Source organism: Cyrtonyx montezumae, unplaced genomic scaffold (assembly GCF_038088225.1).
Source record: "Cyrtonyx montezumae isolate F1298 unplaced genomic scaffold, pur_monq_1.0 scaffold_8, whole genome shotgun sequence".
Taxonomy (NCBI): Eukaryota; Metazoa; Chordata; class Aves; order Galliformes; family Odontophoridae; genus Cyrtonyx; species Cyrtonyx montezumae.
This window is the reverse complement of record NW_027072089.1, coordinates 56523079-56543183: the sequence shown is the minus strand read 5'-3', so window position 1 is coordinate 56543183 and position 20105 is coordinate 56523079. Positions and strand designations below refer to the sequence as shown.

General features: G+C 41.6%; 2 protein-coding genes across 2 annotated transcripts in view; both read right to left on the bottom strand.

The window, feature by feature from the left end:
- Positions 1 to 402: 402 nt before the first annotated feature.
- Positions 403 to 5596, bottom strand: BLOC1S4 (biogenesis of lysosomal organelles complex 1 subunit 4). Its single transcript, XM_065753114.1, has 5 exons — positions 5368 to 5596; positions 5202 to 5273; positions 4908 to 5009; positions 4006 to 4140; positions 403 to 1377 (listed from the first exon to the last, which is right to left on the bottom strand). The coding sequence occupies exons 1-5, from the start codon at positions 5548 to 5550 to the stop codon at positions 1282 to 1284; spliced, it is 588 nt and encodes a 195-aa protein (XP_065609186.1). The 5' UTR covers positions 5551 to 5596; the 3' UTR covers positions 403 to 1281.
- A 774-nt stretch (positions 5597 to 6370) lies between these two features.
- PARD6G (par-6 family cell polarity regulator gamma) overlaps positions 6371 to 20105 on the bottom strand; it is a 56794-nt gene continuing 43059 nt past the window's right edge. Inside the window, exon 3 of the mRNA XM_065753109.1 lies at positions 6371 to 8595. Within this exon, the coding sequence (XP_065609181.1) occupies positions 7736 to 8595 (860 nt within the window). The 3' untranslated portion in view covers positions 6371 to 7735. The remainder of the gene's footprint in view (positions 8596 to 20105) is intronic.

Below are 20105 nucleotides of genomic sequence, written 5' to 3'. Positions count from 1 at the left end.
ATGATTCTGAGTCCACAGTCTCGACAGCTTTTTAGGAAGTGCCTCCTTAGGCATTCTGTTAGAACCTGGTCTCTGCTGCTGCTGGGAGATGAGACCATATGGTTTTCAAAGCCGTGTCTATTAACATATGACTCTCACTCTACAACCACTTATCTTTTTCTTTGCTTGCAACATAAAACCGACAACCTTGATGTTATTTTCCTAAGACAAGTCTTATTCCTCTGAATTCTGTATATTTGCAGTGAGTGCTTATGGCAACAAAATAGTAAAATTGTTTTTCAAGAGGAACATAGAAACTAATGATTAACAACTGGTAGATATTAGAGGAAGCAGTAAGCAAAAAGGTTCTCAGAAGTAACTGTGCAGTTCAGTACTGCTAGGTGAAACACAGTACATCAGGTGTTATATAAGCCACACATTTATTGACAATTTACTCACAATCCAGGCAGCACAGACAGTCCCAATCACTGCACAGAGGTGTGAGAGGAAAAAGCATCTAGTCAGGTCAGGTATCCAATACAGGCTCAGTCCAAAGATGGCCCCGCCTCAACTTACATCCCTTTTCCTTCTGACAGCAGATTATATATACCATGTCCACCTGGTTATACATCACATGATAACATGCTGCAATGATCAGAAGCTCTGGTCACAGTGACCTGACAACCATCAGGAAGGACAGGATGTTCAAATCATGAACTTGGACTACACTGTCCAAGCCAAGTCACGTCCTTGACTCCTCTCCAATCTTCCCACAGTCTTCCCCTTGCCACCTGCACATCCTGATGTGGTACAATTCTCCACATCGACTGCAGGGACCAAGTTCCAAAACTTACAATGATTTTATGCATAGAACTCTTCTTTCACCCCAGTCAGTATGTTTAAATAAAAAACAAACAAAGATAACAGCCTTGTGGTACAGTTATTTACATTTGCAGCAGCCCTGATTTAAGTGTTAAAAGAGATGCAGTATAAAAGTATGTTTCCTGTTATTTCTGTTTTAAAAAAACAAAAACAAACCCCAAACCCAAATGCAGAAGTATTTTTAAGTTCCTTCCTCATTATACTCTGAAAATATATACTGTGTTTTAGGAAGACTTTTCAAATAATATACACAAAAAGAGATTACCTGCAAATGCTGCCTGTAGGAAGACAATGAGAATCAGAACGGCAATATGCCATTAATAATACTCAGAAATGCAGCTATTTTGAGGCTATCATTTCTTTTGTTCACTTGGCTTTCTCTATTCTGGCTGATTCATACCAACTCCAAAACAAAAATCGTCAATAAGGTGCTTCATTAGGACATGGAAAATAGTCTTCAGTCTTGAAGAGGACAGGAGGCTCATAGACAGACTGCTGTCGCGAGGAAGACGATTTCTGCAAATCAGATAAAAATTTATTTTTTGCTTTGGTAAAAATTCAAGTTTCAGAAGAAAATCTATAGAGCTAAAATGAAAAACAAAAGGTGTTTTATAGTCATTTCTCTTATTCAGACGAAACCTTAAATTACAGCTCTGATGGATCTGGCTTATTCTTTACATTGCTTCGACTTCTGGCATTTAATCACCTAAACAAACTCAGTCTTGGAAAGCGTAGAACATGCCAGCCTTTGCAGAAGCCAAGTGAGAAACAGTCAAGTCATAGCAACCTTCATCCTTCAGCTCCACATACCTTTACTTTTCCTGCTCCAGTCTTCTGAGTTCTCCTCAGCTGCTTCGAGTTAACCTTAGCCTGAATTCTCAGTTAAAATGGTTTTCATATGAAAACAAACCGAGTAGAAGTTTCTTTCAGGTTTACTGCCCCTGCTGAGCTCCTTCATCATGTATGTATTTGAATATACATACTAGGAACTACTGTTAAAATAACATGGTAGCAAACAGAAAGAGTTGTTTTGCTGCTCTTCAGGAACAGTGTACACATTCATTTTAAATATCCTGCATCTATTACCTAAGTATAAAAATTCCGTATTGTTTAGCTGTAATGAACAGCTCAAGCAGACAACAGCAAGGATCACTACTGACTATCCTGTCTGCCTTCTTGTATGCAAATAATGCTGCATGGCAACACAGAGCTGGGGTACATTTTTAACACATGGCCTTAAATGAAAGGCAAAAATCATGCTTCCATTCATCAAAAATTCTTACAAACCCATGAGAGAATTTGATGAACTATTTTGCAGAGCTCTCAGTCAGTTTGTATGTAGAGTTTTTCAGCTACTTTTTTGCCCACCTGGAGCAAGGAAATCAAGTCATCACCAATGATTAAGTGAAAAGCTAACAGTAGCATTCTTGAAATTAAAAGAGTACACAGGTGAAGGGATTCTTTTTCCAGAGTACAGCTAAGCTGTGTACCTTTTTCAAAATGAGTGCAAGAGGTTCTCATTGTCCTGTTTATACACCAGTCTACTCAAAATGGGAAGTCTCAAAAGTCACAAATTGTTCATTTAAGATATTTAAATTGTATTTACTTTAACTTGACAACGCTACAGATTTCTCTGAAATTAACTTTGTTTTGCCATCACTACATCGCTAGGAAAAAACAGAATAAAATATAGAAACTAAGGATAAATCTATAATTACAAAAATGCTCTGCACCAAAATTATACCACAAGCCAAAGCAACCTTTGAAATCAAAGCTTCTATTTCCTATCCTGTAATGGTCTACAAGAATACACCACAGCTCATGATGCTGACTGAAGATGCACTATATTTGCATATTTGCAAGAAGGGGATAATTCATTCATGTGGAGAAATTCACTGGCAGGCACAGTACCCACAATTGCTTAAGTATACACTTATGAAGAATTACTTTTGCACCTCCTTAACAGGCATCTTTACCTTTTAAGAGTGTCTACATACTGCCTGTGTACTACATAGGATGTACTGCTTGAGTTGTTGACTGCTTTTCTAATTAGCGCAGAAGCAGCAATTGTGATGTTGTTTGTTGTTCATATATTTTGTTACTTATTTTTAAAAGAAGTGACATTGCTGAACTTAAAAACTGAAGAATATGAGAGAAGTTAATGACTAGCAGCAAAGAACAAAGTTTTCCAGAAGCAACTCTTACCAAGACAAAGCATATTCTTCTTAGATCTTTTTTTGCTACCACACATACTTACAACATGTAACAAATAATACTTCAGCAGTCACATCTTCCTCTCCCCATCCACAAACCTACTTTATTTCAGTATTCTCACCAGCAGTACGAGACCTGAGCTAGTAAGGTATGAATATATGAAAGGATAATGCAAAGACTGGGTGCAGGGAGGTGCACTTAAATATGGTGCATTATAACGGGCAATGACAAGAAGTGAAAGGTGTTTGTATTTTTTATTATTTTTTTTATTCAAAGGTTGTTTTAAAAAGCAGTGCACAGAGTCAGTTTTTTGAGGCCTGGTATGGCACTCCCTTGAAACATTCTACAGAGAGTACTTCACTTCTTCTGCAGAAAAAGAGTCATGAGGGAAGGCGGAAAAAAGCACATCCCTTTTAGAAAGTTTAATGAGATATGCTAACAACATTACCAAGCTGTGTGGATTGAGGATAAATACAACCTTTATATTAAGTATATTGTGTAGCACAGCTTCTACTTCCTATTTTGGTAAAGTTTTGGCAGTGATTACATTAACACATCATAGTGCTTTAACATGATTGTCTGTACAGGCTCTTCCTACTCGCTTTGCATACAGTAGGAGATCAGGGATGCTTCAATAGGGGCTAGTTCATTAGCTATCATGCTCTTGTTGTGTCCTTCGCATTCCCTTCTTCATATATTCAAACTTATCCTGGAGCATAACTTGAATCCCTGTCAGAACTTGCAAGTTTGTTGGTTTTTGAGGTTTTTTTTTGCATTAAGCCTGATAACTTTGCAAACGTGTTCATAAAGTACACAAGTTTGGTGTTGAAATTCATTTACATGAATAAAAAACTTACTAATTATTATTGTAATCAGCCACTGATAAGCAGAGAAACTAAGCTGCACTCGTGAGAACTAAAGCTTACTTACGTTACGGAAGGACGGTATGCTGATTGTGTGCAAGATTTTCTTGAATGTGCTTGGAAAAGCTCCAAGATCTGTTTCTGCCTTTACAACCCGTTCTTCCATTCCAGCCACATGGTTTGCAATCATTTTCACAAAAGCCTAAAAGAGAAGAAGAAAAAGAACAAAGCAACACAACACTTTCACTAAAACATTAAAACAGGATTTGTATCATGGAATCACAGAACTGTAGAGGTTGAAAGGGACCTCCAGAGATCATCTAGACTCTACTGCCAAAGCAGCTCCCTAGACCAGGTTGCACAGGTGAAAGTATCATTAATAAAAACAAAAAGCATAAAACAATCCATACTTTTATTTTCCTTCTATCTGCAAGTTCAATTTATTGCTACAAATCAGTCAGGTTATATACTCTGAATACAAAAACAAGTCACATCTAATGAAACAGTCTGCCACTTACTATCTACTTTTCAAGGAACCAATTTAGATTTCTATCTGCTCTTCTACAGAAAGCAGGATCAAGGATGTGAATCACATGGAGCTTTGAAGCTTCACCAGAAATCAACAGTTCTCTCATTTAATCTCAGAACAGTTTTCAATACAGTGATTTTGAAAGTTGCTATCAAACAAAAAAAAAAAAAAAGAAGAAGAAAAAGCAGTCGTACTGGCTTTCTAAAAACAGAAGAATGGTTGTCTTGCCTTGTCTATTTAAAAATGAAAACGTGTTTTGTTCTCGGAACATAAGAAATTCTTCATCAATTGCATGCTTCTCGTTAATTCCAAGTACTGAACCTGGGCTGGATTCGAAGAGATGTGAACCCGCTACACATTCATGCACGCACACACTGTTACAGCAGTCACTGATGTGGGGGGGGGAGACTTTCTGAGAAAAGGAACGCAGAAGCACATACCTCCAGCTTGTCAATCCTCCTGTATATCTGCCTCATTTCCACAGCTTTGGTGTAAATTTCAGGTATGCTTTCATTGACAACTTGGGACGAATCGCTTCGAATCTAAAGAGGATGAGTTGAAGAGATAATACAGAAAGTGACCGACAGCACTAAGCATTAGGAGGGAGGTTTCACTCATGCAACTAGAATTGTGCTCCAATTAAACGGATTAAAACAGATTAAAAATACTAGGCAAACAACAACAGCCTAGATCAAAAGCAGTACGTGGGATGAAGACCGGTGCCTCCCACGTACCATGTCCAGCATCCCCACGAACTCATCCACCCTGGTCAGCAGCTCTTCTAGGCTCTTCTCTAAGCTCTCCACCTGCAAAACGCATTTAAACGCTTTAAGGGCGGGAAACCTCCAAAGCACGGGAACCGCACGGCAGGAAGGAGGGCACCCCGGCCGCTCCGCCCACCTGCTCGCTGAAGGCGCTGCGCTCGACCAGCAGGTACGCGCTGTAGGCGGCGGCGGTGGCTCTGAGGGACGCGTCCAGCGCGTCCCCCTCCTCGTCCTCCTGCCCGCCCAGCCCGGACGCGTTACTGTGGCTCTGCGAGACGTGCCCGCTGTCTCCGCCGGAGCGGCCCTCCGCTGCCGCCATGCCGCCGCCCGTCAGGCGGCGCCTTCGTCACGTGAGCGGCCGCCGGCGCACGCGCAGTGCCGCCGTGGGCGGGCCCCGCTGCTCGCAGCATCCCCCTGGGGGAGGGGCCGTCCTATACAGCGCGTCAGGTCCGGGGTTGATTCTGTCGCTACTCTGCCCTTGTTTCGCCAAGGGAGGGCGATACCCCTACAGAACGACATCCTTCAGGCAGCGGGAGGGGAAGGATATAGCGCAGGAGTAAGCTTAGCGCGCGTTTTATTGCAGGCACGTCACAACTTCATCGGTTAAAATAAGGCGAAACGAGCAACTTCAGCCAGGCAAAACAACTCATCTAAAGAAGGTGTAACCAAACCCTCCCGATACGATGGTCTGACTGACTGAAGCATATCCAGCCATAGTCAGGTTTTTACTGCACCAATATAATCCGATTTATTATTAATTTTTTTAATGAAAACCTTTGGTAAAGTACAAACATGTATTTAAGACACATAGGATCAATGTGCTACTCTTACCGTGCTGGGAAAAATAAGTACAGCTCTATAACTGCTGTGACACCTAGAAGAGGTTTAATTAAAGAGTTTTAAAATAAACTTTTAAAGCAAATCTAAAAGAAACATACTAAGTTTAATGTCCCAAACGTACTTAAAAATGAGCAGAAGACCAGTTGTTCCACAGGCATTGTAAATTAGCAATAATTAATGAGTCCACGTATCCTTTATCCAGTCATTACATACTCCAAAATGGAATGTAATTTTTTTTTCAAACCAAGACTTCTGAATTTTCATATTCATACATTATTTAAGAAATGTCTATTCCACCATATAAAAAAAGACCTTTAATATACTACAAAGTTAAAAAACAAAAAAAGAAAATGACAAGCTAAAAGTAGAAAAATACACCGTAAAACATTTATATTTTGCTCCTTACACTGATGTAACAAAATATTTTAGATTTGATCATTTTAATAAATTCATGGCATTTCAGAAGTGAACAGTTATTGACTCAGCAGTCACGGGTTACCCCTTAACGAGAATCCAGTAGAGATGTCTGGCCCTCACCAACATCCAGTATATTTTAAGTTTCTAGAAATCAAGTGTAGACATAAAGCTTTATGATTACTAGAAGAGTTCAAAAACAATAGAACCATTCTAAGTTAGGTTTGAAAGAGTCAGCATCCCTCCTTTGTGTAGCAATTGGCCAAACATTCGCAAGGAAAGATCTTGAGGATTTAGGTTCTCACTGTATGTTTAGGACAACCTATCTTGGTGGGGAATGGGACAGTCCTAGCACTCTTCCATTGCTTTTCACCTTCTCGCATGTATCCCTAGAATTCATGTGAACCTCAATACTGAAAAAGCAGAGACGATGAGAAAATTTGGAAAAGAGGTATTATCTAATAAATATCAAAAATACATTTTACACATGGTGAACAGTTTTAAGCTCTCACTGTCATAATTATGCTTACCCATACACTACAAATTTGTGTTGCAGAGGCAGATCGGCCTCTGACCGGCAGGTGGCGCCGATCTCAAAGCAATAACATCCTCCTCTAACCTCCCTTCCCTACACTTTAAAAAAATAGATGTTATTTTTTCATTTGGGAAACATATTTGCAGCATCTCCCTACTATTGTTACCATCAGGGCAGGAAACTACTTTTACAGAGCTTGTCTGGTTTAGACATAACATTGCAAATGTGGTGTAAACAAATTAGTGGAAGGTCTGTATGTAATGGTATTATTAATGCTATTAAGGAGACCTCTTTTAAAACTCTTATTAGAGGAAAAACAGATTCTACTTTAAATAGACATCTGTTATTACTGTTAAAACCTTATTCGTATACATGCATGTATAAATACATCCACCCATGCATTCAAACCCAAGCATGTAGCACTGCCAGTGGTAGCTTGTAAAACTGCTTAGATTTATACAAACTACAACTAATTTGCCTTCTCACATTAGGACTGAGATATAAACCAGGTTCTACACTCTGGCATTCTTCTGATCAATTCTGCAGCGCACGACCGTCTTATGTCTAATTCCAGATGCCACATTTCCTAGACAGCAACAATGTTCTGCACCTGTGAGGTCTATGAGAATATCAGCTCTGTTTTGTGCATTACAAGTTCTAAGAGTCAATTGTCCCCATTGGCACTTAAGACTGAAAAGAGTTGCAGAAATTGCTATTAAAGCGTAATGACTGTCCCATCCTCTTCAATACCCCCTCGGGGAATAACCAGACTGTGTCGGGGATCAGTTTTTAAGGAACTGAGTAATTTGTGGATGCTGCCGTTGCTTTCTCGACCAGAGCTGTTGTTGAGCACCAGGTCCCTTTGAAGTCTGTGGCTAAGGCTGCTGCCATTGATGCGAGAGAGGCTACTGGAAGTAAGGCTATGCAGTTTGGGAATGTGCTGTGGCTCCAGACCGCCCTCGATGACAATGTCAGCCTCTTCGTCACTCTCCATTTCATCGGGGTGGAAGTTCTGCAGTACGTGGGATGTAGGCAAGCTGTGGTGACTAGCAGTGCTGTCTGTAGACTGGCCAGAGCTACCAGACATCCTACTGCTCCGAATAATATTGTTCCTCTGGTTTGCTGGCTTGACCGTGATAATAAGGTTATGGCTGTTGGCGATCATCATGTCTGTGACTTGGTCGAGAGTCTTTCCTGCTACTTCAATGCCATTAACTTCCAGGACTTCATCATTCACAGCCAACAAGCCTGTGCTTTCTGCTAAGCCCCCGGGAACCATACGAGAGATGAAGATGCCAGGTACTTTTTCCAGTCCATGAGGAGTAACCCTTACGCTGGTGCCATCGCGTATGTAAAATCCTAAAGGCTTCTCACAGCCGTGTCGATACAGCCTCACCCTCCTGTGTGTTTCAGGAAGAATGTCCACATCGATTATGGAAGACACAGGCCTAAAATCGTGAGGCATGCTAATATTAATGTGAGGACGCCGACGGAGGTTGTCGTTACGGAGTGTCACCAGAGCCTTCTTCTTCCTCGATAGTGTGTTGGTCCCAAAATTACTGTAGTCCACTTCATCTGAAAGAGAAATATACCACTGTATCAGACACAATTATTCAAACTGCAGGGAGTTTTCCCTCCTAACTCTGGTTCGGTGAAGCTGCACTCATAATATGGAAGAAATCAAACAAATTCTTTTGCTTACCCTAACCTTTGTTTCATTTTATGTCCGTCAACACATCATTCAAAATGAATTAGCTGTTTCCAATGCCTTATCCATGTTTCTTCCATATTTTCAGAAAGGATACTTTTGATTCCCTACTCTTGTCTGGAATGCAATGACTTACAGCTGCGAGCCTGATATACCTTCTTATATGAGACCATATTTTCAGAGTTAGATTGTAATTTTATACATACATGTCAAACGGGGAAAAACGTGTATACAAATCTAAAAGTCTGAATGAGAAAATACTGCAATATCCATCACAGACTTAAATGATAGCAGACCTCAAGCACAAACACAAAGGCAGGGTATGAGAGAATAGCTGGGTATGTATTTTTAGCCTAGCCTTTTTCACTGAGGCTTACGTTAATATGCATCTATCGGTGCTGCACTCTTCTCTTTGGAATACTTTAATTTCAGAAGAATTTGACAGCAATAGAAAGTGCTGAAGTGCCAAGTTCCAAAAAAAGGCTTTGTGGAAGTAAGGGGCCAGGCAGAACAGAAGAGGGGAGAAAAACTGCTCTGTTGCATCGTTCATATGCCGAGGAGCACAGGACACGTGGGCTTGTGCAAACTCTCCCACCCTTGAGAAAAATCCAGAGGAAAGCAGCCTTTGTCAGATCTACTGTAGAAGTTCAAATATTTTGATCTCTGTAAACGTATCTCCAGGGCACGTGAAAAGTGATCAACTTTAAAGCAGCTGAACAATATGGAAATGCCCACTGACACGTTATTACATATAAGACATTCATGTTGTGCATCACAAAAAATACCCTAGATAATCATTAATTATCTAGTGTAAAAAAAATGTGCCACTGCAGTTCACATTAAAAACACTGTGCATATTTTAAACATGAAGCACACACTCGCTGGAAAAGTATTTCACCAGGGGTTTAAACATGCTAACATTATTCAGATAAAAATAAACACACTTCCAGTTTACTCTACAGTTGAAGTCAAGCATTAAAATACAGAAGTACAATTCGTTCACAGAAGTGTGGTGAAGCTTTCTCTTCTACAAGTAAATTCTGTATAACAATTCTTGAGAAAGTAAAACAACAGCCAATAAAGGTTAAAGAAATGTGCTAGTAAAAACAAGCTTTTAATCACGTTTTTATTTCTTGCAACATCTCATTTTCAAGTCAGCTTTCAAAGCATATTACTGACTGGTCTAAGTGGCATGAAGTTACCCAGTTCTGAAAGAACGTGACAAAAAGTGCTAGACTACAACCTGATAACCCAGCCTGCTTTGAGCAGGGAGTTAGATTAGCCAGGCACCTGAGGTTTCTTTGGCCTGAACTATTCTTCCCTACCATAGCCGTAGTCCTTTGGGCTGGAAACATCTTTTAAAGTCTGCAGAAAGGTCATCCCCACACAGTCCTTTAACTTATCTGCACTGGCTATACCAACACTGAAGACATCACAAGGTCCCTAGAAGGTTATGCTGAAACCTTTCGGCTTCTTGGATGAGTTTGCAGTCTTCAGCATCATGCTCACCTCCTACATCTCCCTCTCAGGTTGTTCAGAGCTCTGTCAACTGTGCATGCCCTGCTGTGGTCCCATAAAGGGTTCATGTACAGCATGCTTAGGATCACCTTGACACAAAAAGCTCTCAACTCCTCAGAAGGGGACTCCTTGCCCAGCGTGAGGAGGGTAACTCAGCTCCATGGGCCTTCAGAGGCAGTGCCAATTCTTTCAAATGAGAGAGCCTCCCAAAGCCAGGCCTGCTCCCCCACCATCAACAGGATAACCATCTGTCTTCAGCTAGAGGTCGAACTTCAATTAAGATGGGCAGATGACTGATTTTGAAAGTCAGCAATAAACTTCTTTTCCTTGTGAAGTATGGGCCCACATGAAATTTCTTTCAGTTCAACTCTATGGTCTCCAACAATGTACCCCACCAACTCTCACAATCCACTGACAAGTTTCCGTGACAGAGCTATGAAAACAGTTTAGAACTTCAGTCCTAAATCTGAATCCCCTTATCTCTCAAAATATATAGCTTCCCCTTAAAATAACAAGAACAATGTAGTTAATTCTCGTAACATGCAAGCCTGTCACAATTGACTATTAATGTCACAGGTAAACCAGAGAAGCACAGTGGCCCACATGACACACAGGTGGCACACGTCTGAAGCAGCAGCTTTTGGCTGAACAACGAGGGCAATGGCAAAAAAAAAAATCCTTATTTTGCTTCTGTGACCTCCTCACCTGTGCTGATACCACTAATCTGCCTCCATAGATGACTGCCAGCATTCCTGAACTCTGAGCAACTTCAAATAACCACCAGATTGCCACAGAAATGTTCTTTTTCCTCCAAACATGAACCAGGCAGGAGTTACGTAGGCTATGTTGTGTTAGATCACTGACCAGGGCTAGAAAAGGTTAAAAAAATGAAGTCTGTGTCCTGTTGACTAGATTTGTTTTTAAGAAAGCATCAGGCACTAGTTTTCAATTCTGATTATCAACAGGATCACATCTGAGAAAGATGAATCACAGGATCGTAGGGGTTGGAAGGGACCTCTAGAGGTCACTGACTCCAACCCTCCTGCCAAAGCAGCTCCCTACACCAGGTAAAGACCCAAGTTTAAAAGGTGAAACTGTTAAAACCTATTGCAGGCTGGAGAAAGGGAGTTAATTTGGAGAGCTTTTAAGGAAAAAAACAACACAACTATTTTCTAGAAGAAATTCGAGTATGGAACACATGTTCCCTGACAACACAAGAATTACTAAATTGCTTGTATCCAAGATGATCTACTGGAACAAAACAGCTTCCTGTGCTGTTCTACGCTCCTACTTGTGCTGCAGGAATAAAGCCAAGTATCCATATTCAAGTTTAACATCAGATGTTGCTGGGGCAGCAGAAAGGCAATCTCAAGAAAAATCTCCTTCCTCACCAAAACTGGGAGGTCAGCCAACATCACTGCCTTTTAGCAGCCACAGTGTAGTCTAACGGTGGCCTATCACCTTTTTCCAATCACGAGCTGTTCACGTGGCATGCGTCAGACCAAAATGAAAACGATCTACCAATGCATAATTTACAACAACACGCTTTGAATGAAAGTCAGTTACTAGGTTTTGAGTTTCTTCACCACATAGGATTCCAAGCAAGAATGCCACTTCAGCTAACAAAATGGACTGTGCCTGAATCCTGATCTCAAGGAAGACAAGTATGCAGTATATAAACCAGACAGAGCTTATATTTCATGTTTCTCCTGTTGCAATATCAAGTTCTCCTTTTGCAGAACACAGCCTACATATATCTGTATGCATACTGGCAGGACAAGTGCCATCAAGTGGCACATCGAAGCAGTACTTAATGGCTTGTATTTTACGGGGTGTCATGCTTTTCTACATCTTCAATGTGGTCAGAGTGAAATGTGATGCACAGATGACAGAAGGAGAATTAACTTTTAGGTGCTGAGTACAATCTCCATTCATTACAATGTGGCAGACTGCACTGAACATTCTCCTGTACAAAATACAGTGCAATTTCAGGTACAGGTATGTTGTGAACTGGATAATCATGGATAACCACTGAACTTTGGAAGACTCAGATCTGAATTTTACTCATGCCCACTATTTTCAATAGGGAGCAAATTATCTTGTTCACCTTTTCCTACAGAAAGAATGTTTACTACAGCTGGAAAAGGAATAATCAGCTCTCTAGTTCTGTCCTACATGTAAGTACAGCCCCCCCAAAACCTCCATTTTTTTTTTTTCTGCTAGCACTGAATGTTACTGCACCAATCTTCCACAGAAACTATTTTTCAGCACATTTCACTATCTGGCAACAACTTACATAAAACTTTGTATTTCGTCTGGCCACATCCTTCCTGATGCTGTTTGAGAGTTCTTTTTTGCCCATCTCCTTTATTTGAAATACTTGTAACTACCTACTTATCTACCAGAACTCTTCTGTTAAGAGTACATATGCCGGAGCTCTCTTCATGCAGAAACACACTTGTGGTAATTTTCTTTATACCAGTGTTTCTCGTTTCCATTGCTGGAACTACCTTCACTTGTTCAGCAGCAGTAAAATAAAAAAAGGAGGGTTTTGCTTTCAACTATGGACATTTCACTTTAAGAATTACTTTTAAAACATATCTACAAAGTTACAGATGCCAACACCTTTGAGGAATTTACTCCTCCAACAATTTTCTCATCAACCTGTGACTTACAGAATACCTTCCTGGTTGCTCTCAGGAATCCTATTCCTAAGTCACAGAGTACATCACAGCATACTTAAAGAGCTATTTATAAGGGTAAGAAAACTGCTTAGAGCATCTGGTTGTAGCCAAAAGAGTATTGTATTTCTTTAATTTACATGAAGGAAGAAATTATAGACCTTCTGAAAAAGCCACCAGGAGCACCACTCCCATTGCTTGGACAGCTGCTTTTCATAGGAGCTGCCTGCCAGATGAAATACCAAAGCTTAGCCAGATAAGATTGTATAAACAAGCTGAATTCCACAGAGAAGCAGACTGCCAGGCTCCTATAGGAACAGATCATTTCAGACTCCGTTTTTTCAGTGTACATACACTCATGGCTTATTATTTCCTCTGGGAACTGTGGAACATTAGTTGACAGCTCTGGAAAGTACTTCAAAGACAAAATTACTTCCACTAGGGAGAGCAGCACTTCAGGCAGCTTGGGAAGGAGGCCAATGAGTCATTAATAGCGAAGGGTAACCCCTCAATCCAACAGATCTCTATTACTGAGCATTCAGATTCGCAGCAGTCATAAAACCATTTCAAGAGAACGTGTCATGGTTAACCCTTCTACCTTTCCGCATCCCTGCTACAGACACTGTCTGTGCTTCATGTGAGTTGTATTCAGTGCCTGTTTTCTCAGAAATATCCAAGTCAGCCGCATTTGTGAAAGCAATCAGACAACAAATAAGCTGGCAGCCTCTCATCAGTGACCTGCAAGTTGACCACATGCAAAGGTATTTAAAGAGGAAACAGATATGAAGTGAACTATGGCTCAGGGAGGCAGGTGTCCTGTGCCAATATCACTCATCAAGGAGCATTTAATGGGGAAAAAATAAGGTTATCTAAATGCTAACGTAGCATTCCACATTACAGCAATATTAAAGTAATCTATCTGCTGCCAGCAATGTCTGGAATACCAATCCAAAAAAACACAGCAGGTAAAGCAGCTGTAGATGCTACTCCATTGAAAGTCAAGTAACAAACACAGGCGAGCATGCACACACACACAATTTCTCTCTTCCACCATATTGCTGTGTCAGCTCCTTGTGATACGATCTCATCAACCTCTGGAAGACTACCTAAACATTACAGCTTAGGTATGACATTCAGTGGGGCTTTAGAAGCACCAAGATCAGACGGGACAAGTTCAAATTAGCATGAGAACATGATATTCTCAGTATCTTAAACCTCAGTCCATTTGTTTCTAAAACAATTTTTTCCACTCTTTCTAACTTGTAAACACAGTGAGATTTCCAAGAACAAATTTCATCAAGTAACTGAGCTAGAAAGAAAATTTGAGACCACCACCCTGCTCTAGTTTAGACCCGATTAAACTGCTGTTCTGTGAGAGGCAACCTCCTACAGTGATTCAAGATTAAAACGGTAAATTCCCGCTTACATACCACCCTATCTAGTAAGCATTCATTATCTGATTAGGATTAAAATCAAAGGAACACAAATGCATGTCTCTGCTCTCAGCATGTTTATAAACTCAGAATATTCTGCACTCTTTCAAGACAGAAAACATTATTTTGCTCCTTGGTTCCGCATGTTACAGCAAGCAGAAGTATAACTGCATTAGGTGCAAACTCTCTTTGCAGTGACAGATGCACGTAAGAGATATTTCAAGGCCACTTGCATCAAGGATGGGAACAATCCATCTTAGATTTAATATGCAGTCTTCTGCACTTCTCTCTGCTTGTCATCAGAGGCCACTGTTCCCTTGCTGAACCTCTTCCCTCCTCAGCAGAAGGCTCTTTATGTTGGAACAGCAGAGGTGCTCCAAAGGAACAGAAGCTGTTGCTCGACCTGCAAGTTTGCCCTGTGACATTAGAGGCTTTAGGAGGAAGAGGATCCTACCAAATGTAAGCAAGTGTCCAGACCTGTACCTCCCAAAGCGACCTCTTCACCTCATACAAAACCTCACACAACCCGCCCCCCTCCTCCCCACCGTCCCCCAAGCTAACCAAAAAAACAGCTCTCAGATTCCTTGTTTTATAGGTGAAGCTATAGGCAATGTTCTGGGTGCAGTTGCACTGCTGATCAATAACCATTGCTTGTTTGGGAGGATTTTCAGTTGCTTTGCCAAGTGCATCATTATATCTGAGGTACATTCTCCTTAGATATAACACATTTATCTCTACCAGAATGGTTTTTGTTTGGGTTTCCTTTTCTCCCTGGGGCAACGCTGCCAAGACAATCTTCATTTAAAGGAAAAAGAGTATCAGGGTCCTCTTCCTATTCAATTTTCTTGTGCAATGACCCCTCTCCCCTTGCTTCCTTGCACAAACCAAGTTATGCCAAAGATACAGTATTGCAGCAACAGAAACTTGCAGGTTTTGAGTTTTGGCTTAAACTTTTTATTTAGCTTATTTTACGACTTGTAACAAAGATGCAGGACCTCCTCAGTTCTATCAGCAGATCAGGCAATTGCTGATAGCTACATGCTCCCAATACAGAGGCAAATGAAATACCTTCTTTCCAAAATAAAGTGCCTAAACCTAACGCAAAGCAAAAAACAACCCAGCAAAAATGAAGAGGCCAAACTAAAGCAACTTCTACCAGACTAAGAAAGTAACATAAGAAACTGCAAACGAAGCTTGGAAAGGCATCATGTTAGGGAGCACAAAATAAAGGTAGTCCATAGGTCCAATGAAAAGCTTTGGAAGAGCTGCAGTACTGAACCTGGTCAGAACACCACCTTGTAGACACAGACCCTAAAACAGAGCCTTTTTCTAATTTCAAGGATAGCTTCACCAGCAACGAAGAGCACCTGAGGGCTCTGCTGAACAAGCAGCAGGGGAGAGGCACTGGGCAGGCAGGACCTGCGTCACCCACCTAATACAGCCCGCAGCTTGCCCAAGGGAAACTGAATTTAGCATGCTGTTAGGCTCTCCCTCCTGCTGCTTTCTGCCACCTGCCATAGTGCTCTATTCATTCCAGGGTCATCCTCCTTCCACAGCTCCAGGCAAAACTGACAGCACACAGGTATTGTCTATCATCCTGTATGCAGGTGACTGCTAATCACGTTTCTGCATATATAGCTTGTTTTACTGTTTGGAAGGAAAAGACGTTCAGAGCTGAGAGCATCAGCTTTGGAGGCACTGTACCTGCAGACCTTCTGGCTCAGCTACTAAATTCACTGGACTTCAGCTCCTTCCCTGCCCCACTATGATTCTTGCCTACCTAAGGTTATTAAGATTTTTTTTTAATACTAAAAAAAAATTAAAAAAGAAAACCACAATATTGCCAAGACAAGCCCTTTAAAAGACTTAACTCACAATCACAGCAATGGGGTCACTCAACTGTTGCAAACATTGGATCTGTGAAATTCAAGGGTACTATCATGAAGAATTACTGGTAGTATAGAGAACAGTCTTTCTCATGCATTCTTCTGCTGACTAACACCTTATTCATTGCAAGCTAGTTCAGACAAGCAGGCTAGGAAGCACCTTCCTTTTATACTTCTTAATTCCCATAAAAATAACTGGGGAAATAAAAAAAAGCAATACTCAAACAGCAGAGAGAGAAATTGATATTTAATGAACATTTAAGACTTGGACAATGAGTGTAGAAGAGACTGACATTTATTCTTCCTGGACAATCCTAAAAAAATCACTACCTCATTTTATTAGGGAAGAGTATGTTTTTACACAGTTTAAATTCTTCTAGGATTCATTTTCTCTCTCTAAAAAAGAAAAAAAGGACACAATCATGTTTTTATAGCTTCACTGCCAAAATACGTTAATACCACATATGTCTGTCCTCTACACTACAGGAGAGCAGAAAAAGCATGTATGTTGCTTTACAAAGCACTCTGCTGGTTCCTGCCTCCAAGGTGGCAGATCATAAACACAATCCAGATTCTGCCTCTTATCATGGAATTAGAAGGGTTTCAAAACAAGCATGGCACGAGACATTTATTACAGCACTTGTATGTCGAGTCACGACCTCTGAACACCTTGCAGGTCAGCTGGCAGGCCGTGTGCTCCCTGCCTGCCTGGCTTGGGCCTCCACAGCAACAGCCTCCCAGCCTTATATGAGGGTCACCTCAAAGCACTGCTGGTATGAAGCAAAGAGCTGCAGACATGTTTTGTAGCCTGGTTTTTAACATGGAGGAGAAGCAAGGTCAAGCAATGTAGCTGTTATAACTCAAATATTGTCGTAACATCTGATGACCCAAAAGCTGCTTTTCTAGCATCTTTCCCCTTCAGATGACAAGTCTGCTTGTCATCTCACAGATGAAAGTGCTCGCTGCTTCTGGTATAAAGAGAACCAGCCCAGGCTGCCCTCTTTACTGAGTACCACTTGTGAAGCTGACCAGCCAGCTGCTGGGAGCGTCCAGGCCCTCAACCTCAGGCCATGCAAGTGCTGAAGCAAGTCAGCCCTAGGATCTCTTAGTCCTCACCTCCTCACTGTGGGGGATCACCTGGAGGTACCCAGAGCAACAACCACCCTCACCATGAGCAGGGCTGGCAACCACGATATACAGCTTGCATGTCCTCTCCAGCTGAAGACAAAATAAATTTGTTACTTTCACAGTTTTACCAAGTGGCAGCTTAAAGGATGAGAGCAACCCCAGCAGAAGGACCAGCTGTGTGAAGTTCTTGGCTGAATGACTGCTCCAGTATTATTTTTATAACACTGTACTCATTCCTCTGTGACAGGCTAGGGCTCTACATCCAACTGTGCAGACAAGCTAACTAAAGGCTGCAGCTCAGGCAAATTCACACCAGAGAGGGCACTTGCAAGCAAGACAGAACAGAGCGTTGTTCCATTGCCCCAACATCAGTGGGTATTTAGCAAAGCTTGAGGGCTTGGCCCTCAGGTCACCCCTATCCCAACTGCAAAGCTTCTCTGTTTGGTAACACTGAAGCAAGTAAGTAAAATACAAAAATAAAACCCACAAACAAATGTTTATAAGTGGTGCAAATCTGACTTCTTCCTTTAAGCAGTTTTTGAGACACCCCATCATTATTTAGGTGTGGTAAACTAGTGGCTGCTGTATTTTTTCCCTTAAAAAAGGGTTTATCCCTATGAGCACATGATACAAACAAGGGAGTGGCAGACAGGAAGTGATTGTTCAGGAATTAAAGGATTAGATCAGGCTCTGTGATATCAGAACACAACACGAAACATGGCAAGCGAAGCTGACATTTACTCGTTGAGATGTAAGAGAGAATTTTCTCTAGTTACCAAAGCAAGCCCTAGGCCTCCTGCAAGTACTTTGTCTCCTTAAAGAACATCAGGGCTGGCAGCTGCTAGCATCGATGCACCTCCTAAGGAGCACAGGTTATTCCCTGCATTCCGTCAGCAAGGCTATACCACACATACTGCAGCAGACCACCTGCTTCCAGCCAAGCAAGTTTTCTGAATGGGAGCGCAGCTGTGCCAACAGCAGCAAGATTCTCACGATTTGCCTGGCACAGAGGCACCAACATCACTCTGTGCTAGGAAAGCCGTCCTGTATACAAACATTGCAGAGGCTGCCAGTGCCACTCGGGCATAGCTCCCGTTATTCCCAACACTGGGAATTCCCTTCACAAACTCAGTTTTCCTGTTTCACAGGAGATAACACTGAGTCACTGCTGCGCTTGCTTGCTAAATTATATCATTAAGGTGGGGGCGCGTTCACATACCTAAAAGAAGATACAGCATTCACAGCCTGAACCCTCCCTGCAGGTGAAGGGCACAGGCTACACTGGGACAACAGCCTTCCTCATGCCTGAAAGAACTGAGCTGTGGCCAGAGCAGACGTGCAGCTCTTCAGTGTGTACAAAGTGATTTAGTGCGCTGTAAATTCCAGAAGAGTCACCATATCATAAAGGCATCCTGCATGAGAAGTCAAATTACAAGAAGCACTTCTAATTGGTGGATCCTGAAGGGCTAAAAATAAAAAAATGTGCTGTTCACAAGAGACTCTGCTCCCATTCCACTGGTTAAACTAAAAACCTGGAGAATGTATCAGAGGTTACGCAAAGCCCAGCAGCGCTAAGAAAGGAGGAGGAGGGATTTGTACTGTTCAAAGGCAGGAAAGAACAGATGCAGTATGTTAGATCTTAGTTTCATTACATTGCATAGCTTGTTTCCAAGAATGCTTTCAACAGAAGTACTCCCCAATACAACAAACTGATTCAAGACAAGCTTCAATAGGAACTGTTTCCTTGCCCAGAGACACTGAACTGCTCCTAGTAACTTCAGCTCACCACTTCTCACCTCTCATCCTCTACCTTCAGCCTCCTTCTGGGTTACAGCCACAAGCAGACAGCTCACATCCTCACCCCCCTACAGAACAAAAATGACTACAGACCCTGTTTTCTTTTGACAAGAGCCCAGCATTCAAGTCTTTCCTCACCTAATTCTCTTAAATTGCTAGACAGTGTCAAGAATTGGCAAGCCCTTTAATAGCAATATCAGGCAGTTATTACTAAATCCATACTAAATTCCCACAGCAGGAGCCAAATGGTGACCAAGACAATTTTTATTTGATGATGCATCCCATCTTCAGGGAGAAACAGTTCCAGGGACATGGGAAGTAGAGAAAATAGTTACATAAAGATGAAGAGTTGCACAGAACAAAAACACTGGCTCACAGGTTGATGCGGTCAATGCACGCTTTCACTAACAGGTTCTTGGGTAGGCAGCAGGGAAGAAATACAAACACTTAGCACTAAGTTGTGCTGTATTTCATATGCATTCATTAGCACATTAGCTAATGAAGCAGCCTATTTGAAGCCTATCAACTCTGCAAATTTTAGCAGCTGCACTGCGGAGATGACCACTGGAACCAGCATTTACACTGGGCAAACGTTCAGCCCAACAAATGTTGGAAAAACAACAGCCAAGAATTTGGAACCGTAATGTTTTGTACAGGACTCAGCTCTCCTGCACAAACTGAAAACTTCTGAGCACTTCCTCCCATTCTGAGGAGCAGACATAGCACCAGGAGACAGGTTAAACAGGTTTCAAAGTTAATGACACCCACCCTTGGCTCAGCAGATAACACCATGTTAGTACAGAGTGCTGCACTGGCAAGAGGAGGTGGAGAAAAAAAATCAACAGAAATAGGAAAGAGATAACTGGGCTTCTTTTACCATTACCCATCCAGATCACGCTTATCATCTGCTTGGCTCGTTTTTCTTTCCAGGTGG

Excerpts from the sequence above, each read along its gene's own strand:
- BLOC1S4 (XM_065753114.1), bottom strand. The coding sequence starts at position 5,550 with ATGGCGGCAGCGGAGGGCCGCTCCGGCGGAGACAGCGGGCACGTCTCG. Across the intron at positions 5,010-5,201 it reads TCGTGGGGATGCTGGACATG|ATTCGAAGCGATTCGTCCCA; the intron begins GTACGTGGGAGG and ends CATCCTCTTTAG. Across the intron at positions 4,141-4,907 it reads GGAGGATTGACAAGCTGGAG|GCTTTTGTGAAAATGATTGC; the intron begins GTATGTGCTTCT and ends CTTCTCTTTTAG.